At 39.5% G+C, this 26,417-nt stretch overlaps 1 protein-coding gene across 5 annotated transcripts in view; it reads right to left on the bottom strand.

Moving 5' to 3' along the window:
* The window catches only part of tcf7 (transcription factor 7), a 165,586-nt gene that overhangs the window by 25,550 nt on the left and 113,619 nt on the right, over positions 1–26,417 (bottom strand). For 4 of the 5 annotated variants that reach the window (XM_052014543.1, XM_052014546.1, XM_052014545.1 and 1 more), the window contains exons 4-6: positions 14,172–14,304; positions 6,453–6,543; positions 3,604–3,690 (exon numbers count right to left, since the gene is read on the bottom strand). In XM_052014543.1, the coding sequence (XP_051870503.1) occupies positions 3,604–3,690; positions 6,453–6,543; positions 14,172–14,304 (311 nt within the window). The remainder of the gene's footprint in view (positions 1–3,603; positions 3,691–6,452; positions 6,544–14,171; positions 14,305–26,417) is intronic. The other variant, XM_052014544.1, reaches the window with a different exon arrangement.

Below are 26,417 nucleotides of genomic sequence, written 5' to 3'. Positions count from 1 at the left end.
TGCCCTGCGCTGAGCTACTGATTACAACAGTTATGTGTCACAAAGGTGGGAAGAGTTAATAGCCCAGCCTCCAGTTGCTATTGGATGATTTCTACTGGAAGGGGAAACATCTTGCTGATTGGGCAAGGGTAGGGTCCTGACACTGCTTCCTACTACCCACTGTTGAATAGGCTTCCAACAGGAAGAGTGTTGAGGTCACAGAGCCATTACCTAGAATGTATCAATAACTTTATGTGAGGAGCAGAGAAAAATAAGAAAATTTGGGAGAATAAATTAGGATGCTGTTTCAGCAATGCTTCCATCTTAAAATTCTCACTCTTGCTTTCAAACCTCTCCACAGTCCAGCCCCTCCCTATCACTAATCTGTTCCACCCCATGAGTATCTGTGCTCCTTCAGTGCTGCCCTTTTGCTTGTTTCTGAACTTAACTGTTCCGGTGGTACCTTCATCCATCAAGGTTCTGCTCTCTAGTTTCCTCCTTAAACCGCTCTGCATCTTTACTGCTCTTTTCTCCTTTAAGATAGTTTTAAAACCTGCCTCTTTGACCAAGATTTGGTCATATACAGTAAATGGGCCAAAGCATATTTACCTCCAGTCTGGAGGTTCTGTAGCACTGTTAGCAGTATCCTCTTTGCAAGTCAGGTCATCTCTGCCCCGATGATCTGACCTGCCCTGCTCCACTGCTGGACTTGGTACTCAGTAGGAGTCTGGATCAAGTATGATCCGGAGACAGAAGAAACAATCTGCTGGAGAAACTCAGAGGGTTGAGCAGCATCTGTCTGAGGAAAGGAATTCCTTTCCTCCCACAGATGCTGTTTGACCCACTGAGTTCCTCCAGCAGATTGTTTGTTGCTCAAGTATGATCTGGTCTGCTCCTCATGTGGCTCAGTTCACTTCTGGCTATTTAATGCCTGTCTTGGTGCCTTGGGAAGTTGCTCTGCTGTGTAAAGTTTTATATAAATGAAAATGGTGATCCTCTTTGTAGAAATTGTGAAACTTTGGGAAGACATTGGTGTGACCCTGCTTCATTTATGTCTGATAGGGCTTTAAGGAAAACATTTGCCTTAGGCAGTTTTACAAAACAGGTGTTATTGTTTGAGTCAGCAATATATCTCCCAGTTCCCTAACAAATTAAAGACCGAATGTAGTGTGTGGCACACTGGTTATTTGATAGGCTGGTATCACTGGTGATACTGATTATCTGATATCACCAATTCTGCGATATTGTGTAATGAGAGCAAAGCTTCACAACAATTCGTGTCCAAAAAACATCTTATTCAAAAACAGTTATCTTGCACGTCACACAAAATTTGGTTTCCATTTGTCATGATGAGGAGTTTAGTTTAACCGGGATGAATGAACATAGTAATGCAGAAAAATCACAGTCTCAACAAAATCCCATCAAGTTATTTCAAAGGATATTAGAAAGTTATTCCTGGTGTCCTAGCCAATTCTTATCTCCCAAGCAGAGTTACAGCAACAGATTACATGGTCATTGACACATTGCCATTTGTGGAACTTGCTGTGAACAAATTGGCTGCCAAATTTCATATATTACAATAATGATTACAGTTTAAAAAAATACATCATTGGCAGGTAAATGCTGTGGGACAATATGACGCTATGAAAAGGATTGTGTAAAATAAACTCTTTTTCTCTTGCTTTTAAACTGGCAGGTTGGACAAAATTAAATTTCTAATAGAACCAGACTTCTGAAATAAAAGCCAATGTATGACACACATCAATGCCATACACACATCATATTACACAGTGACTCAGTAGAGACTCTTCCTGAATTCTTAACCTTACAAATCACAAACAAATGCACATTGAAATAAACTTAGAAAATTAAAAGCAACAAGGACATATACAGTGAATCCTGGTGGAAAATGGGCTGATAGTGTTGCCAAAGGGATATCCTTGCAATGACAAATAAATGAAATGTGAAAATTAATTTGATGCAGTTATAATAATAAATCAAAGGGAAAAGAGAATTCTACAAACAAATGTAAGGAACATTTTCTTCTTTGAAGTAAAAAAGCACTTGGTGAAAAAAATTATGAAAATTTTATGCTTCCTATTTTCTCTCCTGCTGGATAGAGCTCCAAATAACTCTCTAGTTCACTGTTTTCTATATGCCACCTATCCAAAGAAAATGTGAGCCAAATATGTATCCATTATCCACATGGATATAGATTTTTAGCAGCAGTCACATCATTGCATTTGACCATTGGTCTCTTTTCTGATTTCCCCCCACATCACAGCCCCTCCCCCATTATCCCTCAGAATGGAACACTGTGACAAATTCTAGTTCACTACCGTAACTAGCTGAAACTTGATGGCACTGTGTAGAGCAGACGCTGAAAACAGTATCTCCTTGCAATAGGAAGTTCAGTTCAAAGCCATGTGAAAAAGAATTCCTGGAAATCTTTTGTTTAGAAGAATGAAGTGCACAATAATCCTGAAATGATGTGATGGTAGTGATTTACATCAAGTCAGCTAAGACCCTTTGGCAGACTAGAAAGATTAACCCATAGACTATCCTCTCTTTAAGAGGCAATGGTAGGTATCATCTTGAAACATTGATTTTGTTTCTCTCTCTCCCCAGATGCTAATTGACCTTCTGAGTAGATGGAGGCATTTTACATTGAGGTCTAGCAGCCCCCACATGCTTGAAGGGAGACAGGTTGGAGATTATGGCTGCAACATTGCAGCATCACTTCCCCAATGTTTGTTTCTATTAGCTGAGAGGATTTTGTTGGAGAGGCAGCTGTGTTTTAAAGCAATGGACTATCCACACACTTGATGAACATGATGAACTACAAATATAATCCTACTCGATGATACTGATTTCATCTCTACTGCTCTGGAGATAAAATAAAAGCAGGGGATTGCTGTCAGGAAGTCATTATTACATACCTCTTCCCTGCTATTAACAGCTGCACTAACATTGATCTGGTAACAGGTCAAACTATTCTCCATCCCATTCCACTGACTCCTGCTTGGCTGATGAACATGTGGGGCAGGAGAGATTAGTAGACAGAAAATTAAAGAAATTTAACACCAGGTTTTACTGTGCATGGCATCTCATTTTGTAAACACATAATTACAGAATCACGTTAATAGGGTCGTTCTCCAATATTGTGGTCCTTATCAACACACACAACAGGCTCAGTGTTATCAGCTGCACATTATTCAGGTGCATCGAAGGCTGATGTGCTACATTACTTCCAATAGTTGTCAACCTATAAAGTAACATTTAGTTTAGAACACTGATAAAAGTGCTTAAGTTTGAAGCCTGTTGTGAATGTAACAAAAGACAGAGGGCTCTGATGTCACAATACTGGACAACAATCCTGCTACCAGACAGTAAGGGCACATTTAAAGCAAAGCTAGGGCTCAGTACTCATCAGAGCTCAGCTATCTTAAACTGAACAGATGAGTGCTGATTGGAACTGAGGGCCAGCTTTGGCACATTGCTTGTGATATCCTGAGAATCACATGTTCAGCTGTTGCTGCGGTGCCTACTGGACACTTCTTGGCAGAAGCTGCAAGCTATGAGACTAGCTTTGCTGCTGACTAGTCTCACACAGCTCATACCTACCTGGATATGGAAGTACTGGCTGGAAGCGCTGAGGAGTAAGGTTGTCTAAATCCACATGATGTAATTGGATAGACAGACTGACCTTGCCTGGGATCGGGGAGAAAAGGATCTATCAGCTGCTAGGTTTTACAGCCTTTACCTATGAGCTTAACAATGATAGACTACATCTTATTGCTGCATGTACCCATGCTGTGTGTTGCTTTACTTCTTTATAGCTTGGAAGAGAATGGGATAAAAGAACTTTGCTTTGAGGAATCTGGACGATGTGATGAATTGTTTCTTTCACCTCTGGGAGCTGGGTTCCAACTTCCTGTGGGTTAATTGAATGAAGCTTTTTGTCCCTGGTGGCTGTAAGATCACTTTTTCCAAAAGAACTGAAGGAGATTTCTAATTTTCTTTCCCATTCGCCCTTCCCCTACTGAAGGTAATCATGTTTGGTGGTGGATGATGCTATGGTTGACAGTGATCCTCTGGATATATGGTCCAATGGTCATTCTAACTTTGTGGGAATACATATTGCGCCTCACCCAGTAATTCATTTCTGAAGTGCCACAGATGTCACTGCCGTCCATATCCATCATCTGTCACTTGGATGGATATTGTTTGGTTTTCCTCACCAAATCTCAGGGACTGAGAAATTAACTAATTCAATATGAAACAACCAAGTCTTCCCTAGCCTAGTACCCTGGTGAGTTCATTACCCAGCAAGGAACAGGAGAAAATCAAAAGAACATGGGAGAGACAGAATTGTATTAAAGTGGTTGACAAATGACTGGCTGGTAACAACAAGAAGTAGCAGAGTAGCACATGACCAGTTAATCAGTAGTCTTGACAGTGGAAAGCCAGAGGGTTGTTTGAGCCACAGTTGATTAGAATTTTTTGATTGTTTGGAGGGATTCTGTTGACCGTGTTCAAATTCGCAGATTGCATCAAATTAAAGCACAGGTAAATGACAATTATCAACGGGTATAGATTCAAAAATGTCTTGCCATACATAACCCCCAAAGGGAATAATATATGAACAGAAGTAGAGGTGAAGGGATAAACTGGAGTGTCTGCATTGTTTGAATCAACTGTGTATCCAAGTAAACATTTCTGCAGTGTTAACATACATCACTTACTTCTTTGTGAAGATAAAACACTTTTTCAGCTTACTTTTGAGCAGCAAGTTAGCCCATTTTGCCATTGCTCAGTATATCTCAGGATAAATCCTGCTTTATGAATGTGCTAAGGATATTGACTGTTATTGGAGTATGCAGAATATTTCTCAGAGGAAGAGTGCCATACACAAGATGCATCAATAGAATTGATTAAGCCAGATCCCTAACATATCAACAGTTGGTGGTAATTTAGCATCTATACAATTTTTTGTGATAATTTATGAGGTGCATTTTAATTGCATGATTTGTTTTGGTGGGAGGAAGGGGATCCAGTTAAGATTTATTTTTCCAGGTGCGGAGATATAACACCTACAATTTTTTTAATGTGATAAGTTAGTGAAGCCAACCATGCTGTCTAAAAGTGGCACTCGATGTGGCTTGAAGCCACCCTTTCCATAGCGTGTGTGTCTGCCATTCAACATGCTATCAGCGATTCAACATGCAGTGGAAACACAAGCTGTGAAGCATCTTGCCCACCTCCACCCTTTCTTGGCATTGCATCTGGTACAAGAGGAAAGAAAGAGAGTCAGGAAAAAAGAGAAAAAAAATTAAACATTTTTTGAAAGTTTTTTCATCCCATTCTCTCAATGCTATAATTGATTTCACTGAAAATAAACAGTACATAAAATATTGACAACAGCTTTGATAACTTAAAGATTGGACTTTATAATTCACACAGACAAGAGAAGTCTCTGAGGTTCTTCAGATGAAAGACTGCTTATTGTGCTTGTGTTGTGTTACATTGATGAATTAATGATGCAGCTGAGTCAGCTTGTCATTGAATATAACAAAAGAAAATGACAGCATCGACAACAAAATATCCATCTGTGCATAAACAGAAATGTTGTATTTAAATTAAGGAAGAAACAAGAATGTTATTGATTAACTAATTGGCATGAATTTCACAAAGACTGTTTGGAGTGAAAATACCATTTAAACAGCCAGCCAAAAGTACTCTGTTGCCTGGAGACAAGTGGGGCAACCAGATGCTTATTGACATCATCATGACATAAGCCATATAATAAATTCATTTGGGAGCAGAGATTTTGCCAGATACATCAAGGAATAGAGTTCATGTCAGATTCACTTTGAGATACTATTTGCACTACTGTCTTCTTAAATTTAAAGAAGAAAAACAAAGACAAAACCCATGCACTTTCAGAGTTTATTTCATTAGTGTTACTGGGCATCGTCAGTTACAATATTACAATGTAAATAGAACCTTGGTTTTGAACTCTTTGAATAAAACTACCTTTCCCCAGAGCCAAATTGATATGCTTCTTAATAATGGTATTAATGCTTTTTAATAAAGATTCTTATCCCATATTAATATTAATGGTACTGTTATCATTATGGCTTTCTCAAGGTCCCAAGTGAAATAATGTTGTTCAGAATACGGCCACCTATGGACATTAGGAAAGCCCTGTGTCCGAGCATTACTCCCAAATGACCTTCGGCTGAACCTGCTAGCAAAACCTTTTTTGAAGCAGTGGTCTTTGGGTCAGTACTGATGTCCAAGAGAATGTAAAATGAAAGCCACCATTGAAAGTTTCAGAGGTTGTTAAGACCTGGAGACAAATAACACTTTCTTGCTTCCTTTTTGGTGCAGATGGGTGAAAGGCCACACCTTTCACCTCTCAGAACTCTGATGGAAGACCTTCAGATCTGATTTTCTAATGCATCACTTACCAGCCCATTGTAGGGGTGATCTGTCCTACACTGCCAGGAGACATAGAATAGAAAGCAGCCAAATCTGGACCCTGAGGAGATCTATGCAAACCTGCACAAAATAAAATTGACAATTACAAACCTTTAATTGTCACATACACTCAAGAACTCACAAACTTCTGCATACATACTCTGGTATCCTGCAGAGAACTGATTTGTTCTAGAGCTCTTGATCCTCAAGTCTGAACAATTGGAGGTATATATCCTATTGTACTTTAAAAAATAAGTCCGCTTGAGCTGCACACTGCCATGTTGGGAACCTGGTGAGAACTCCTGCCTCTCAATGCCACATGCCTCATTCTTAGATGAACTTCCATGTGCAGAGACTGCTGATGAGGCCATTCAGTGCTGAGAAGAAGACTTCATGGCTGCATCCTGGCCAGTGTGGTGAACGTGGGCCATTTCTGGGGACTGGCAGCACCTGCTCTATGTGCTGACAGACCACCTGGATCCTACGGTCCCTCTCTTCACCTCCTGCTGGATGTGAAGGAAGCTGCTGTCTCTCTCTCTCTTTGATGGCCACTGTTGTTATCCAAGAAAAGTCTTTGGGCTGGAGAAAGCTATTCAGCAGAACACCTGCCTACCCTGCCCTCCCTGCAGGTAGCTCACCCCACAGGAAATCAATTTCAGTCCTGGCGGCAACTTCGAATTAGGTTCTGGTAGACCGGCATTTTGGGATATCAAGGTTGTGCAGGAAGTGAGGTGAGGATGTAAATTGAATTGGCTGATTGAGTTGGGGGAAAATTCCAGTCCTCTAGTTCCCTGAAGATTAAAAGGAATAGTTCTTTAGCAGGCAATTAGAGTCATAGATTCATAGAGTTATACAGAACGGAAACAGGCCCTTTGGCCCAACTGGTCCCTGCCGACAAAGATGCCCCATCCAAGCTAGTTCCAATTGCCAGCGCTTGGCCCATAACCTTCTAAACCTTTCCAATCCATGTACCTATCCAACTGTCTTTTAAAAGTTGTTATTGTACCTGTCTCAACCACTTCCTCTGGCAGCTCATTCCAGATGGATACCATCCTTTATGTAAAAAAGTTGCCCTCTCAAGTTCCCCTTAAATCTTTCCCTCTCGCCTTAAACCTATGTCCTCTAGTTCCTGATGCCCCAACTCTGGGAAAAAGACAGTGCATTCACTATCTATGCCCCCCATGATCTTACACACCTCTATACCTTCACCTCGCAATCTCTTACGCTCTAAGGAATAAAGCCCTAGCCTGTCTGACCTCTCCCTATAACTCAGTCCCCCGAGTCTTGGCAACATCCTTGTAGATCTTTTTTGCACTCTTTCCAGTGTAATAACATCTTTCCAATAGCATGGCAACACAATATTCCAAGTGCAGCCTCACCAGCATCCTGTACAACTGCATCACGACCTCCCAATGTTTTGAGACTACTGAATGTCCCCGGATGAGGCAGGTGTGTGGCATGTTTTATTCATTGGTAACTAATTATATAGAAGGTATTTTTAATAGGCATGAACATAATAAAGCAGCTTTATGCTGTTGATAACATAAAAATGAGCCAGTGAGTGTTGCAGAGAGTAGATGTAGGCTTCTCAACCATTCAAATGATACCACTTGTAATCATATCACACTTGGAAAATGGATGCAACAAATACCAATTTCTACTGAAACATGTGCTCAAGTGTGAAGGTTAGTGGCATAACCTCTTGCCCTCACCATGAAAACACTTACAGGAATCATAACGCCACAATGATATAACTCTCCCTGTGGCCAATGCTTCCTTCATATGTAGGTTCACTGTGGGTGCTTGGATTGTGAAGTGACATTTAAACTTGTGATCAATCTTTCAATGGAGAATGTGTGGTGCTCCTTTATAAAGGCTGAGGTACTTGTTCAGGATGGTGAATTTTAATGTTCTCTCCCTTATTCAATCATTACTTTACATTAAGAAATACCCATTTTAGAGGTAAATATGAAAAATATTGAACTTAATTTTTATCTTAAAAATGTAGACAAAACATGGATTGTCTTCCTAGTTTTGCCCACATCCCTCCTGAATGATGATGCTGTTCTGTTCCACAACAACCATCAGCTCTATAGTACTAATGCAAAGAAACATTTTACAGTGAATGTTAGCAAACTAGCTGACTGTGAGGGATACTATTACTGACACAAACCCTGACTACACTTGATAATCACACACACGTACATTCTAGCAAGAGTCAGTGTACAGTGATCTGAAAACTGTGTTTCTCCCCACCCACTCCATCCCAAAACAGGAGCAGCAAAGCCAATTCCTGTTCCCTTTTGGTCCAGTAAATTCAGTTAACTCAGCACAGGCAAGAAACTGAGCCAGGAGACTTCCTGCTCCATATGTTCAGAACAACATTTTGTAATAGATATACTCGCTGAGCTAGCAGGGGAGCTCTAATAATGTTAGTATTCATAAACATATTTCCAGGTAATAGCTTCATGTACACTTTTGACTGTGGACATTTATAAATTAAAAGTCTATGAGATGTTTTTAAAGCCTTCTGAATCCACCATGTTCTCAAAGATTAGCGTGCAGAATACATTGTGGTTTCATTTTCAGTTGTTTGCAGTTCTTTGCTGTGGTTTTCTTGGAAGCCAATGTCAACTTCTGGCATTGCATTTCTGAGCCATAGTGGGAACCATGCAAGGACATTAACTCATATGGTTCTTTATATTTAACTCCTAGTTCTCAAATATACAAAGCCTCACCTAACCATGATCTCCCTTTACCCAGGCACAGGGAAATCAAACCTGCAGAGATTACTACAATCACTGCTGGTGTTCCTTTGTCAACTTGCAATACGTGAAAAGTATTCTAAATTTAATGAAGTATTCCATAAAAGTATTGCTGTTGTGCACTTCCAGCAAGTTCACCCCATCCTACTTCCAAATATACAGGCTTCTTTATTACTTAAGCTAAACTCATATTGCACATTGTACTCTGCAGCTTAAATTCACTTTCACTGATTTCTACGGAACCATGTTTTAGAAGCAGAGTATAACATGCAGCTACTACTACACCGAGGACACATTCATTTAATTTCTCTCCCTGTCTCCCTTCCCTCCCAGGAAGCTGAGTCTAATGACTCTTACTCAGAAGTTTTGTGGTACAATATCTAATGAAAACTATGTTCTTATTGCTATTCCCAAATATTTGAAGACGCTAACTCGTGACACCAGCTGGTCATAGTGGTACTGACTATATCTAACTCATGTATAATTCCAGATAGCAAACGTTGGCCAAGCATTCAAATATGTGGCACCCACATATACCTTTCCTGATGGGGTCACTAGCACTGACAGGACCAGAAATAACAGGATATGTAGGCACCTCATGTAGGTTGGAAAAATGTGCTCATTTTGGATTCAATCTTTAACTTTACAGATGACTCCCCAAGTCCAGTGCACAATGGGTCACAGAAATTGCTTTCTGTGGTAACAAGTCCACATTCCAATCACTCATGAATTCCTTATTAGATTTATTACATTTATGGTAGTTGGTAGCTGCACTTATACAGTACCTTTAATTGTCTATGGACAATAAAAAGCATTTTAATGCCAATTAAATTCTGTTACCTTATCTTTAACCAGTACTTCTTTTGAAGATACATCTTCCTTTGTAAGAATTGGGTCATCTCTAATTTAATAAACCACAGCACACCAATGTCCTCATTGAAGTTCATCTGACTGACCAATTCCTGTTGCTATGCTTCTGAATAAAAAAATGCAAGGACTGAATAATAATCTAGAGCTTTCTATTCAATGCAATATTCCTTCTATGCAGAAAGTATCATCCAGGATGTAAATCTGTTAAATGAGAGATGATAATGACAGAACAATTTCTAAATATCCTTTATGATTATACATGAAATATTGGTGACATAATAGTGTTTCTTTCACCTCCTTCCACAGCTGCTGGCCAGGAAATTATCTTTCCTTGTAAACTATGTGTCCCCACTCCTGAATGGTCCATTATCATGCTGTGTATTCTGTCCATTTAATGACGAAAGGACACATTTTAGTGTGTTGCAGTGTCAGTTAGCAGCCACAATTGTACCACTTGTTCTTTTAAGATTGGATGATCAGCTACAATATAACAGTTATCTGCAGTCTCGCTTTAAACTTTAAATGATATATAATCACTTAAATTCCCAATCTGTGTCTATACATGAAACAGCTTACCCTATTCAAATCCAGCACAATACTGCTTCACTACTCCACACTGGAATGTAGATTTAGCACAAGGCTATCAGTCAGCTTTACTGACCTTTCAGAGTCTTAAGTAAATGACTAATTTATTGTTACTGCTGTAAAAGTTTAAGAAGAGTGCACACAGGAATTCTTGACTCACAAATTTCCTGTATACAAGCAGCTGGTACAAAAGATAATGATAAACTGACCTGTCCCAATATGAATGTTTTTGAGATGTGACACTTCTGAAAATTTGTTCCAAAAATGCATCAGAGATGCATGCTGAGTTTGACAACTGGACAAGTTACCATCTGGAATATTGGTCTTTTGATCATTTTGCACCTGTTTTGACTGCTACTTGGTCCATTCAACTGGAGATCATTCCTGCTGAAATTGTACCAGACACAAAATTGTTCTAGGTACTTCTGTGTGTTATTCACCTCAATGCACTTGACAGTTCCCTAGTGCTAAGTGTGCACCAAATGACGTCATTATTGGCGTGAAGCCATTTCTGCCTCTACCCAAATAAATTGGAGTCAATGCTATCGTGGGACACTCACTAGGACAAGTATTACGTATTGTGGTAGTTCGCAGCTTTTCTTTAACTAGTTATAGGGACACAAAGGAAACTAAAGGAATGTCCAAGATAAGGTGGAAACTAAGTTTGACACAATAACTTTTGGCACCACCTAAGAGAAGGGTTGATCTCTCCATCCTACACTATCTCTGCAACTTAAATCACACCTTGCTTTCTCACTTTTCTAGTTCTGCTGAGGAGCCCTGGGTGGAAGTATTAACTCACTTTCTCGCTCCATAGATGCTCCATGATATACTGAGTACCCCAGTATTTTCAGCTTTTATTACAAACCAAAAGATGATCTCCCCATTACAATCCTTAACACCAATATAGTACACCAATTATGATCAAAGACTGCCTATTTGTTGAATAAAATCCCCTCATACCTGCTGTCAATGTTCACCTCCATTGAATATAACACATGAATGGAAAGAATCCCAGCTCTAATTACTTTGATGTCTTTCTACAACATGCCTTGGCAAGCAGCAGTCCTTAAAGAAACTCAGACGTATACATGATAAATATTTTCCAGTAGATCAGTCAGCAGATTCCCTTGACATGTCTTGTGAGATCACAAAATGTCTTCCAGCATGGCTCCATTTATTGGAGGGTTCTCCCTCTAGAGGAGACTACTGAAGCCAACTCATGCTGGCCTCTTCTTATGGTGGGTCTGATGGGACAACTGGCTCTTATGGTGCATAGGACCTTTCTTCTGGCATGTATCTCATTGATCAGGAGTTGCATGACCCTTTGAATGACCAAGGGAGCAATCTTTTTCTCCCTGAAGCTTTTGCCTCCTCCATGGGAGTTAATGTGTGTACCACCGCTCTGTGGCCAAACTTTCAAGTTAGCCGATTTTGCAACCTGCACATCAAAAATGGGTGTAATCCAATTTTTAGTCAATTGATTCCTAGGGGACATTAGTTTGGGATAAAGCTGGAAGGGACCATAAAGCCTACCATGTACTTAACCACCCATGCTCCTGGTTAATAATATGTGATGCAAGTTTATTGTTAAAAATGAGCATCAAAAAATGAAAGATTGCTATGAGAAAATCCTAATGAAGTGAATGCAAGATTATTTCCTCTGATACAAACTGTAGTATTTATCCTCCAACCAAGTTTTCAGAGCAAACTCCAAGTTCACAAACTCAATCTGACCACAGAGCTCCCAAACATGATGACACAACTTCTTTATGTAGCACAAACTCCAAAGCTTACTCTCATGTTGACCTGACCTGACATTTAGATATTACTCACAATGTAAAGATCACTTTGGCTTTTCTCTTTTATTTCTGGTCAAATCCCTGACACAAATATACCACAAACATGCATTTTGTTAATTAATTTACATGTGCTTAACGTGTTTGGGAAGGAAAAGGTTAAACCACTGTCTAACACCCAGTGTAGGCTTCATGCATAATGTTGCTAGCATTTATATTTGTCATGGTTTATTTGGAAAAAATATCTCTGAACAAGTTTTTCCATGGTTGTCACTGAGGTTTATATTTTGATTGGTCCTTCTGTCTTTGGGATTAGTGTGCTTTCTGGGATATTTTACCATTGGGTCAGGTGTTTTTCATTGCACCTATGCACACATATACTTGTGCATATGACAATAAACTTGGCTTTCACTTTGTTTTCTACACCAACTTTTCACAAATATTTACTTTCCAATAGAAATTACCAGAAATCCTTTAAATTTCTTAGTCTGACAAATTTGAGATCAATCTCCTAATTGAGATCAATTATTTCAGTGTTTTTTAGAATCCAATCTTCTGGTGTGTGAGGTTCAGTAGTGCGTTATACAAAGTGCTTATTCACTAAGTATTCCAGGGAGTTCCCTTAACTGAGCTGTAAAGGGACTGTGTTGGGGATTTTTTTTAGACTGGGAGAAAATGTCAATGGCTGGCCTTAACTCTTCTGGAAGGTGCTGACAGGGTAAGTTCTCTAGTCGAATACCTACTTCAGCACCAATTTTTCCAATCTTATTTTCTTCTAATCTTTCTTCTTGTTGGAAACAAATAGCTGACAAAATGGCAAAAGGGTTTATAGAAGCTCCTTTGAAGGAGGATGAATTGTGGAAAAAGGTTATAGGAAATATGACAGGAAGCTCTTCATGAACCCAGCATGAAGAGTTTTTATAAAAGGACTTTTTTTGTGATTCAGAGTAGTTTGACAGCTTGTCTACTGCTCTTTGAATGAATGCACTTCTATTCAGTAAAATTGTTGCAGACCACTGCAGAGTTTAGTCATTTCTTTTTCCTCTAATTTATTATCATGGCTACTGCTACAACGTGGTGTTTATGGCCTCTTACAGAATACTACCAAAACCACTTGCAGCCATTTTGTAACAAAGTCCCAGAGTCTGTCCATAATGACCTCCACCTCTGATTTTCCCTTAATTTTGTTAAAGGAGACACTAAGGTATTGCTCCAAAGGGGAACGGTGGAGTGGATTAAAGCAACAGACATCTGTACTCCATAGAAACTAAAGCTCAGAATAACAGAATAGTAAGAGCAAGGAAGCAGGCCATTTGGCCCCTTGAGCCCATACAAGCTTCATATAAAAGAAATGCAGCTAGTCCCAATTCCCCACTCTTTCCCATAGCCCTACAAATTCTATTTTTTTCAGATACTTATTCATATCCTTTATGAATGTTTTCATTGAATATCCCTCCACTACTACCCTGGTAGTATATTCCAGACCCTGACCACTTGCTGCTGTGTCTGTGTGTACCCTGCCTTCCCTCCCTAAATTTGCTGTTCCACTGAACTGTGAGACTGGGCATCCATATTTGATCCTCCTGCACTTGATGTTCCTTATGTTACCATGGTGTCTGTTATTTCATCACTGGCACTGACTCACTGTAATTATTGACACAAAGACAATCAGAAAAGCTGATGCTCTTACCTGTTTTCTGGTTGATTTCAGATGAAAGGTGTGGCGAGTGGGAGTTGGGGGCAAAGTGCTCGTTGCTGTAGGAGATGAGGGGCGTGAGAGGATGGACTGCGTGGGATGGCTGCACCACAGGAACCTTGTTAGACTGTAAAACAAAAAAATTTAAAGGTTTACAAATTCAGACCCTTTTCCCTTGGACTAGGAAAATGAATACTTCTTTATACCCTACTCCCACCCACCCTAAAAAAATGCAGGGAATATATCAGTAGGGAGGCAGCATCGATGTCTCAGTTTAATGATGTCTGGCCAAGTTCCTTTTTGCAGAGTTGCATCCAACACCTCAATGCTTTGGTAATACTTACTGGCATTAGAAGAGGATATATTATTTTTAGAGTGCTTCCTGTGCTGCCTTGTCAAATATTCCAGATGACATGACATAAATTACATACAGTATTTAGGTGTGGTGAGATGAAGTGAGCTGAGAGGAGGTTCAATGGGAGAACAAACTCCAGCATGCTACCATTTGGCCAGATAGACTGTTCCTCTGCTATAAATTCTATATAACATTCTTAACATGAAAACTTCTGGAATCATAACAAAATCTCCATTCTGTCCTATTACAATTATAGAGCATTGGACAAAGCAATGATTTGTGTTCATTAAAGGACTTGACTGGCACTATTCTAAACTTAATTTACGCAGAATTATCCTATCAATATTTATCGATTTATAAAACGAAGATGAAGAGAATTTTTCAATGGTCTGCCCTCAATCAGTGGCCTAGGAATACATCCCTAGTTGGTACTGCCAAATGAGGCCTTGTAAGGGCTTCCAAAATTCATTTAATTGATTGGAGCTAAATTTTGAGGCAGGGTACAGTATTACACATATATATGAAGGCAACAGTATAGCTGTCTTATTCCAATTATATGGGGACATGTTATTGCGTACAAGTCTGTGCACCCTTTCTAAAGAATGATAAACTTGAAGTAGTCTATTATGTTCTCTTGACGAGAAAAATGAGTAATTATCTCATTGAACCATATTGAAATTGTTATGGAGCTTGACAGGGTAGAGGCACAAATAATGTTTCATTATTTTTTCTTCCTTGCAAAAGTTCACCAGTCACTGCCTTCTCTCTCACTTATTGTTATCTTTTTTCCTAAAGAAAGTCAATTTTGTTACTAATTTCTATCAACCTTATAATTACTTGAGCTCATGATCCCTACATTCTTCTTCTGAAGATAGTTCATGGTGAGATACACTTTTCTACAGGGAACAGCTAGGTCTGGAGCACTCTGTCCATGTCTTTGTTTCTCAAGTCTGACTTGGGACAATAATTACATGTGGGCTGATTAATAAAGTTAAAATATAATTACTGGGATATTTCTGAGGGATTTAGTTGGTGCTTTGAGCTTCAGTATCTTAGAATGGTTGGATGTGGGTTTGTAGCCACAATCTCTTTGCATGTGGAACGCCTACTCTCAGCATTGCTGTTGTGGGAAAACCAGAGGAGCGGAAATGATATGCTTGACCGCAGAGTCAGAGAGAAATTTGCAAGGATGGACCCTCAGGAGCAACAGGTTGTGATGCTGTTCAGGTAACTTTCAGTGAAAGCCTAAGAGCTTATGCACAAAAAATTTTCCAAATGGGCTTATATTGCTAATCATTAAGTAGCTAACTGTATATCAAAACACTGTCATGATCATAATAAAGCCATGCTGCTGGTGGAGGGGATATTTGTATTCACCTTTTTGACAGAGAAGATTTGGATAAAAGCCAAATTCTTGTTTGCCTGCCCTGGTCTTTCTCCAGTTGTTGTTTCTGTATCAAAGTCATTCTTTCTTCTCTTTCACATGAATATAAATCTATTGCTTTGATGTATTGTTAGGAATAAATGCTGAACACACTGATATTGAATTTGTGAAAGTGATTTTAAATGAACGTGGTGGTGCAGCCAGTAGAGCTGCTGCCTCACAGCTCCAGCAACCCAAACCTAATGTGATCTCTGATGCTTTCTGTGTGGAGTTTGCGTGTTCTTCCCGTTGACTGTGTGGGTTTCCCCAGCGTTTCCTCCAACATTCCAAAAACAGGTAGGTCAGTAAGCTAATTGTTCACTATAAATTGCCCTTCGTGTGTAGGTGAGTGGTGGAATCTGGGGAGAGTTGCTGGGAATGTGGGGAGAATACGGTACAAGGAAACTTTCTGGAGGAATGCGATTGCTCTGTGACTGTCATAGGCCAGATGGGCCAAATGGTCTCTTCCTATATCATGAGGTAATATTGGAAATAAAGGATTTCAAGGGAGATCCTCTCACCTTCAACATCACAAGTTCTTCCTCTACTGTTTGCAAACAAATGACATGGTGCTTAAACTCTGCAAGTATTTCATCCCATTAGTATCAGAACCCCCCTGCTGAGAACCCTTGTGTCAGCTCAGCAAACATTCCTGGGCTGGAGAAGGTTCCTGCATTTAAATAATCCTGGTGTGCTACAAGCAGCAATCTCAAATGCTCACCATATGGAGAGCCACCCACTCTGTCGAGGATGTGCTAGGACCTCTGCCCAAAAAAGGGCTGTAAAATTGACCTTTTATATAATTCATCTATAAATACTCATACTTGGCACTGATTGGCACAGAATTCATTACAGATCAGTGGGACAGGAGCAGGAGGGTGGGAGATCCAGGGAAGACTGTGAAAGGTTAATAACTGAGTCTGAATATGGTGGCCTCTGCAGTGGTGTGTTTAAGAATTGCTGGTCAGGTTGCTCAATGCCCGTCACAATGGCATATTGCACAATCAGCCTGTTGTTACTGGGAAATGAAAGCCGATTCTACAAGTGGCATGAAACTCCAAGTTATGTAGGCATTTGGATCCTACCACTGGTCCCTCTCCTGTCCCATCTCTCCTACTTGCAGGCTCATGGGGATTTGGGTTCAATTCCTACTGCTGTCTGTAAGGAGTTTGTACCCCGTGTCTGCATGGGTTTCCTCCGGGTGCTCCGGTTTCCTCCCACATTCCAAAGACGTACGGGTTAGGAGCTGTGGGTATGCTGTGTTGGCGCTGGAAGAGTGGCGACACTTGCGGGCTGCTCCCAGCACATTCTCAGTAACGCAAAAAGATGTATTTCACTGTGTGTTTCAATGTACATATGACTAATATCTATCTATCTATCTATCTATCTATCTATCTATCTATCTATCTATCTATCTATCTATCTATCTATCTATCTATCTATCTATCTATCTATCTATCTATCTATCTATCTATCTATCTATCTATCTATCTATCTATCTATCTATCTATCTAATTCCTTTCAGATTTTTGTCTGTTGCTCACCCATCTTTCCAGTTTAAATGAGTTGGGTGATACTTCATAATCTTCTCAAGGTTTGGTCATGCCTTTTCTGGTTCTTCTAAAATGGAACAAACCATTTACACCTGTAACTATTGCTGAATAGGTCCAGGTGGATGACCTACTGTCAAGTCACCAGGGAGTTACTCCAGAAGAGCCCCAGACAAAGTTTCAAATTTCACACCCACAAGTAAGATGGTTATAGAGTCATTGGCAAAGCATCCAGGACTGACATGAGGACAATTTGTTACCACTCAGGACATTGTGAATACTCCACCTGAAAAGGCAGTGTAAACTGCTTGCATAAATAATTTTAACAGGGAATTGGACAGAGAATTGAGATAGGGTGACAAACTAAAACTGCAGTATGAGAATGTGCGTGACTGCTCTGTCAGAGGGCTAACACTGGATGATGGGGCCCAATAGCCTCCTGTGTCATACATATCTATGATACCATTTCCATGATTTTACGAAATGCACTGCTCACTCTGTGTCATTCTTATAATGAATCACTTAGTAAAAAATATAACTCTCTGATAGCCATGTTTTACCATGTCAAGGAACAACGTTTAGCTTCAGAACACCACTTACAGGTCACCTATTTCTAATGATTAAAAAGAACCGACTCAATCAATCAAAAAATAGGTTTGCTTAAGGCAGTAAGCTAATTTTTCAATTAATGGGATCACTATCTTAACATACATCAGTTGACAGTGATAGCTTTTGGTTTCAGTTTGCATTCTGTTTGCTTTTTATGTACTTTGGAACTGACTTCAATGAGTTTTTCCCTGTGCTCACATGAAAGCAACTGGCTCATGCTTTAATTATCCAGTTGAAACCACTTCAAGAGGCTATTTTAAAATAGATCATTTTGAAATGGTTTTGCCCTGGGTTTGTACAGCTTGTTGTGAATTAGCCTGGAAATATTAGTGGGTATAGAGTCTAAGAAGTATAAACCCTTGTTGGATTGGAAAAAGTAATTGTTTCAGTGGTTTCCATGTAAAGAATAGCATTGATTTATTCTGAGTTTATGGTGAAAACAGACTATGAGGTATGATAAAGCCTATAATTTAAATGATTCGTATAGTTACTTTATATTTTAATGTGACTAAATAATAATGGGCTTTTTCAGACAGTCCTCAGTTTTGGGGAGTATTGTGAATCATTTATTTAATCTTCACTGCTCAGTGTTATTTCTTGTTTCATTCATTAGGATATGCAGTAGGAACATTGAGTTGAAAGCAAAACTACAATTTTGCATTTACAGATCCAGCATTTCTTGTAATTTGATGCATCAGTGTATGTTTTAATGAATAGCTGGAAAACTATTCCCCAGGAAAACCAGTGGGGAGGATTCAGATGAAAAACCATCAAGCTGAAACACTGACACTGTCTTGCTCTTTCTCCACATAGACCTCATGATCCATTGAATGTTTCCATTACTTTCTGTTTTTATTTCACATTTCTGTCGTCTGCCATGCTTTGCTTTTGTTAAAGATTTTTGTCTCCATTAACTGTACAGAATGCTCTACTTAAGACAGTAAGGAGAAAACCCTCTACAACATGGCATGGTTTTCCTGATTTATTGGGTACAATGCCACATAGACCAGGAAGGTCTTGGCTTACAACGTTTAGATCAGGTGATGCTACAGAGACTGCATCTGGGAATATTTGGAAACTCTTCTATGGGAGCAGAGACAAAAACAGAAATTGCTAGAAATATTCAGCAGCCCAGACAGCATCTGAGGAGAAAAAACACTGTCATCATTTCAGGTCAATGATGCTTCGTCAAAATGTGAGAAAACAAGTTTGTTTCAGGTTTTCTCATTTTCTTCTGTCCTGATGAAGAGTCATTGTCATGAAGTGCTAACCCTTGTTTCCCTCCTAGATGCTGACTATCAGACATGCTATGTGTTTCTGGCAACTTCTGTTTCAGATTTCCACTGCCCGCAGTTTTTTGTTTCAATCAAAGGAAGCAGAGATTGCTTCAAAATATTCCTGTGCCAATTTCATTGTATATCCAGTAAACTCTGTGAACTTGTTAATATTCTAAATGTGTTATCTTTGCAAAAGAACATTTGCCTAGATAATGGATCCTCTTGCATTGTTTTTCTTTCAATGCCGTTGGAGTCAAAATCGGTGTTACATGGAGTAAATCATATTAGCAATCATTTCTAGGTGAAATCATGACAGTTGCAAAATTGGGCAGGTCACTTCTGATCATGATCCATGATACCAGTCTGACATTTACCCTTCATCAGGCATGAATGTTCAATGCATGTTTGAACCCTTCCCAACACAAATTAGAATCCCTGGGTCCACAAACAACTGTTGCTTGTTGTTTGTCATGAAGAACCAGGTAGCAAAATTTGCAGGTGTGTGTGTGTGTGTGTGTTTGTGTGTGTGTGAGTGCGCGCGCGCGCGTGTGAAATTAGTGTCAGCAATAAGAGGTATATTTACAGTGCTGTTGAAGATTACCTTGACAAATCTAATGGCCATGTTATTTTTCTGGCATTACTCCATGGTACATGGGTTGTCCCTCCTGGTATTAATTTCCTTCACCAGACATGGTCTCTTTCAGAGAAACTTTGTGTTCCCTCCATGCCCTCCTCCACAGCAGTCATAATGTTTACTGCTGCTGTCTGGCTGCTGTAGGGAGTGTGTCTTTGAGGACAGACACCCTTCTCTAATCACTCCGCAAGGAAGTGGCAGCAGCTGTGGTAAGTTGGGTATATTTCCATCAGGACCCATGCAGATCACAACCTAACACATCTTTTTGAGTGGAACTCACACAAAATCAAATTACTACACATTAGTTTGCAGCCAATTTCACAACTTTTTTTGGAGGGACTTGATATGATGGTAATGCCACAAGCAATAATGATTTAGTGCACCATTAAAAACGAAGCGGTATGTCATTTTCAGGCAACTAAGTCTACACAGAAAACAAAAATGAACTGCTAATAAAACAGACAAGAATTTAAATTTAACTAGGAAGAAGTACTATGAACATGCATTGTTAATATACATATGCACATCCTTAATAATTAGTGATTACTCAGGGTGTGGCCAAGAGGTGACTCTGCTCTTCCTCCTTCCATGCTCCCTACAACACACCACCTACGCATGCCTTGAACGAAGATCAGAATCCTTTTTCGGTTAATGTGGTAAAATCCAAATCTAACAAATGGGAGTTTGGCGTCTGTTTAGTCATGATAAATTAATAAGTGAAGCTTCTGACTAATGTGGTGAAATCAAATATTCTGTAAATAATTTGTGTGCAGAAAAAGATGAATGTGTTGGTCTTTTTGCTTTTGGTCTTTTAACACATTATGTTAATCTTTAAAAACGTCTGTGACCTCCCATTTCATAAATTGTGCAGCTTTGTAAAAAGGTGACACTTTGAAATATGCCTCCTTGTTAACATCCTATTCATTTGGAATTCTTACCATTAGGGTGCCTGTTAGAAGCAAGCCTTATTATCGAAACAATTTTTAAAGAGCTTATCAAAATATAAGCATATATATTTGGCCCATCAGGTCTATGGAGGCTATCAGAACATTCCCAAAAGTGCTATTTCCCCACCTATTTCCCTGTAACGTGTTCTCTCCTCAATACCTTCCAAAATGGGAGGTAACAGGGGTACACAGGAAATCCCACACAACCACAGGGAGAATGCAGCATTCGAGGTCAGCAGCACTACCTGCTGTGTAACTGTGCTTTATCAAACTCCTGGAAATTCTTCATGCAAGTAAGTACTTCTGAAAAGTAACATCTAGTGAATCTACTGATTCACATTCCTGACACATTAATTGTTTCAGTGACCATCATTTCAGCTGTTCAATCTAGTTTCTGCAATCATGTTAGCTGCAATCATGTTAGCTGCAAGCACACTGCTCAAACAAAAATGCATTAAAAACATTGATAAGACATGGAAAGAAATACACAATGGATTTCTACAGTTTGCACAGAATAGCTGTTCTGGATATTATAAATAAGACAATGACATAGAAAGGCAGGGCTCTTTTGTACAGCACCTTACATAATCCCAGAATATCTGAAAGCATTTCCTAGTCAATGAAGCACAGAACTTTTCTAATGTAGGAAGTGAGGCAGCCAATTTGGGGACAGCAAGTTTCAACAAATAGCAATGAGGCAATGATAAAAGCATTTTTATGTGTTGTCCATTGAGGGTTAAATACTGAGCAGGTCACATTGTAAAACACCAGAGTTCTTCAAATTAATTCCATTAGTTATTTTAAATTGATTTGAAATTAATGTCTCTTAAAGACTAACAGTCCACACTCCCTCTACATTGGCCTAGAGCTTATGCTCAAGCCTTTGGGGTGTGACTCATTGTTCACAACTTTCTGACTCAGAAGTGAATGTGACATGCCTGACCATGATTCATTATTTGGCGCACAGAGTGATGTTAACCCCAATTTGGTGGCTTGGAATTGGGTCTCAAATCTCATAAATATTTTCTGAGTGACCTGCAAGGTGTCAGTGGAGGACTCGAGACATATGATAAAAGACGAGCTCAAGCTAGGCGCACAAAGTGCTTTTTTCCTTCTTGGTTGCCCATGTTACCAGATCTGAGGAACAAACTAACTCTGAGAAAGCAAACCTACCTAGCTCCTGATGCTATTAAATATCTTCAGGCAGCTCCAGGCATGAGGAAGTTGAATAATGCATTATTCAGTGATCATCCATCAACACAATGCAGTTAATGGATGTTGGACTCCACTTGAGGCTCCGTCATGCTCCACCTCCTTTGTTCCATCTTCTGCAGTGGGACCATTCCATTTTGAAGGCACAATCACTCCCCATAGTCTCTTGCTGTATCATGATGAGCAGTTAGTTCAATTTTATGCACCACCACGACTTCCTGTTCATGGTGACCTACAGTCCCTTTGCCAAATCTTGTGCTCCTTTTCCTCACTGAGCCAGATTTTCCTGTGCCAGTAACATATTCAAATTTGGGGAAAGGGTTCATTTTAAAGTTCAACGCAACCTGCACCTGAGCAGCTGGACCAGTAGAATCTTACACATAAAGCTGTGGCAAATAAAATTTTAAAGTAAAATTATTTTCCTTCCATTTTAGAAAAAGCTGTTGCTGTAACTTCCTCCTCCTACTGTATTGTGGTGAGGGCAATGTGATATTACACTTGACAAGTTTATTGTCCCAGTTCTCGAGAACAAATCCCTTCAACACTCCCAATTTTCTTTCTTCTGAAAGATATTCTGCTCAAAATGTGTGAAAGCTTCATTGCGAGCAATGGAAATAATCTTCATCCAACTGAATAAAGCCACAGAACCATTACCAATAGTTTCTTAGAGACTTCTGACAGGACCTCAGTGGCTCAGTCAACACTTGACCGTGATCCAAGATAAATTTTATTTCATGTATCTGCACTTGTCCATGTGTTAGGGAGGTTATTTTACAAGTGACTTCAAACATCCCTTTCAAATTCAGCTTCCACTTGGAGTGACTAAATTGTACAACAATTTTGCAATCTTTACCATCTTCATGTTGGTGTATTGGCCAAAGTCAACAATCTAATTTTGAAAGTCCTTTCTAGTTATATTTTAAATAGGCATCTAAATGAACATATGCAAATAAAAGAAAATCCAGCCTATGTGGCTTTTTGAATCAGAGAACAATCTGACTGATTTTCATCTTTTTCCCCAACTAAATCCATTGCCTCATACAAAATCTGGAACCAGACCAAGTTCCTTCCAGATGCTTCAACTGAGCCATCATTCACTAGGCAGAAGTCTACGGCAACCACATTTGGATGATGTGATGCTGTGGAAGATCTTGCACCAATCATGACATGCAGCAATAAACTCTCATAGCTTTGAGTTCCCTATCATGATCATACTACTCTGTCACCCTTTTCTGACAGTTCAGCTCATGCCATAATTCGGTAGAAATAGCCAATAGTCCATAACCTGTTTCGAGCACCAGTTATCCACCATTTTACGTTTTGCCAATAGGAGAGGTACAGCAAACTTTGAATCAGCCATTTGTATTCCGAGAAAGCACTCAATAAAATCATTAAAGAAATACTCAACTGTGCAAAAGGCTTTTCCTTAATCATTTTTCTTAATGCAATTTGTTGACAGGTTGCTTAACTTTGGGGAATTACAGCCATGTGAAGGAGAAAGTCCCTGGGCAGTAATGGGACTTTAACTTCAGACCTTCTTTGCCCGTGGATCCTGTGGCCACTTAGTTGGTCCACAATCCTACTTTTCTGTGCACACACAGAAAGAGATCAAACTTTTCAATTTTAATACTAAGCATGATATATAAATTAAGTATTTTTAAACAGGAAACATTGGAAATACACATCAGATCTGCCAATATTTGGAAAGAAAAATATTGATTTAATTTATTCCTTCAGGAATTGGCTTCTTAAGAAAGAACATAAAAAAAATAGAAGTTGGTGTCTGCTCCACCATTTAGTAAGATCATGGGTAATTCCGTATCTCATGTCAACTCTTCTGCTGGTTCCCATACCGCTTGATTCCCTTACAGTCCGAAGATCTATCAATCTAAGCCCTGCATGTACTCAATGACTGAGCATCCCCAACCCTTTGGCATTAGGAATTCAGGATAAGTTCAGTGATCCTGAGTTTTCACTGGGGAGTCTTGTGCACTGTACTGCTGCTGCTTGCACTGGTACTGCTGCTGCAAAACAACAGATTTCACGTCATATGTCAGTGATAATAAATTAATTCCGATTCTGATTGAAGGGAACACAGGGAGTTGGTGTGGAGTGTTAGAACCCTACATTTGATGTACATTTTCTTTGTCCCTGGATCCCATGAGGAAGCACTGAATTTGCTGGCCTGGAACGAACCATAATAAAAGCACATTGTAGGAACAGAGTGGCTGCTTCTTATCCTCATATTTTTACAAATATTTTACAGTGAGAACACTTGGCAACGGGCTGGATTTTAATCATCTCTGGCCAGCAGTTCCTTATGGAACCAGCAAAGTCCTCTTCATGGGTCAAAGTATATTTGACCTCCATGCCTGTGTGTTGAAACCCAGTGTATCTGACTTGCTGCTCTGCCCATTGGATTCAAGGGTGTAGAACTGGTCTGCTGAGTTGTTGGGCTGGATGCACTTTGCATCGGGCTCCTCAGCTTTACCAAGCCATAATTGGTTGGTATAATTGGTTGCAGTTAAAATTTCAAAACAATGTTTTTGCAATATTTGGCAATGAATAGCTAATAATGTAATAAAGTCTAATGACTATTTTTGTATTGGTGCATTTTACTGCATTGAGGTCAAATGCTGTTGATGGTAGAGAAATTGGACGTTTGATTATAGTATTGAAACCACCTATATGGATTGATTTTGAATGTCTACAGCAATAGGGAATCATTTAAAATTTTTGGATCAGGTTGGCTCAATGGTAGCAGACTTGGACTCATAATCTGGACTGGTATCTTAGTGTGGTAGTGGGGGAGTGTTGTACTGTCAGAGGTGATGTGTTAAGATCACCTGTCCTCTCTGGTGGATGTAAAAACATACTGTGACAATGAAGAACAGAGAAATTATCCCTATATCCTGGCCAACATTTATCCCTTAACTAACATGTAAAAATGGATTATTTGTTATTTCACTGTCATTTATAGGACTTGCCAAGTTTCCTAAATTACAACAGTCACCACACTTCAAAGATTCTTCATTGGCTGTAAATGATTTTGAGGTGTCCTGTAGATCGTTGTACTCCATTGGAAGTTCATTGGAGGTGAGGTGTAGCAATACAACAAGAAAGATTGAGAGAAGTATTGGGGTTGTGACATAGCCTTGCATAACACTAGTCTGCACTGAGGGTAGGTCCTTAGTTGAGGTCACAGTTAAGTGCCATATGTAGATGGTGTAAGTTGGAGACAAATTTCTGCAGGCAGACAAATTTGAGAAGGTTCTCCTACTGGCATTAGACTGATAAGTGGTAAATAACATTTGGGTCACAAGAGTGCCAAGCAATGGTATTCTCCCTCACAAGACTCTAACCACCTAACCTTGGCTTTCAGTGGCATTACCACTGTCAGGATCCCCACCATCTACCTCCTGGGGGGGGGGGGGGGGGGGGGGGGTCACCATTAATCAGAAACGCAACTGGATCAGCCACATAAAAATGTGACTAATACAATAGTTTAGATTCCTAAAGTAGATAATCTAATCTAAGATCTACCATGGCAAGAAATTAGTAGATGGACAGAGAAAATGATTCAAGAAAGAAGTCAAAACTTCCATGAGGAAGCGTAATATCACTACTGATGTGGGAATCCCAGACCCATAACCACACAAAATGGAGAAGAAGCACTCAGGACGGCTTTGAGAACCCTGAGTCCGTTCACCGGGAGCACACAGAAACCTAGCATAAATTGTGGAAGGAGTAGTCCACCTTACAAACTGCCCACCTGCATCTCAAGCACCTCTTAATGCACCTGTGGCAGAGAATGCTGATTCCACACTGGTCTCAGCAGCCATCTCAAACCCCACAGAACCAGAGTGGAACCAAGTCATCCCGAATTCCCAAAGGGAAGAAGGAAAAATGCAAGTCTTTCTTTCCACTTAAACATACAAATCTTGACTGATATTTCAATCAAGTGAATGCTACATGTAGGTTGTGACATCTTTTGGATTATACACATCAGACTGCCTCTTCAGATGAAAATTAATCAGGAAACTTCAACTGTTCCACTAGCTTCCATATGGCCCATTACTTCTGGCTTTTTTTAATGGAAATTCTTTCAGGATTTATCACACATCACAAGTATGGATGGTTATATTGTAATTATATACAATTGATGACATAATGCCATTTAGCATATTTTTCATTCTTTGCTGGGCTTAATCCATTGTACTGTTTCATGTATTG

This window comes from Pristis pectinata, chromosome 4, assembly GCF_009764475.1.
Source record: "Pristis pectinata isolate sPriPec2 chromosome 4, sPriPec2.1.pri, whole genome shotgun sequence".
NCBI classification, from domain to species: Eukaryota; Metazoa; Chordata; class Chondrichthyes; order Rhinopristiformes; family Pristidae; genus Pristis; species Pristis pectinata.
Note: the sequence above shows the minus strand (reverse complement) of the source record. Positions and strands in the feature narration are given on the sequence as shown.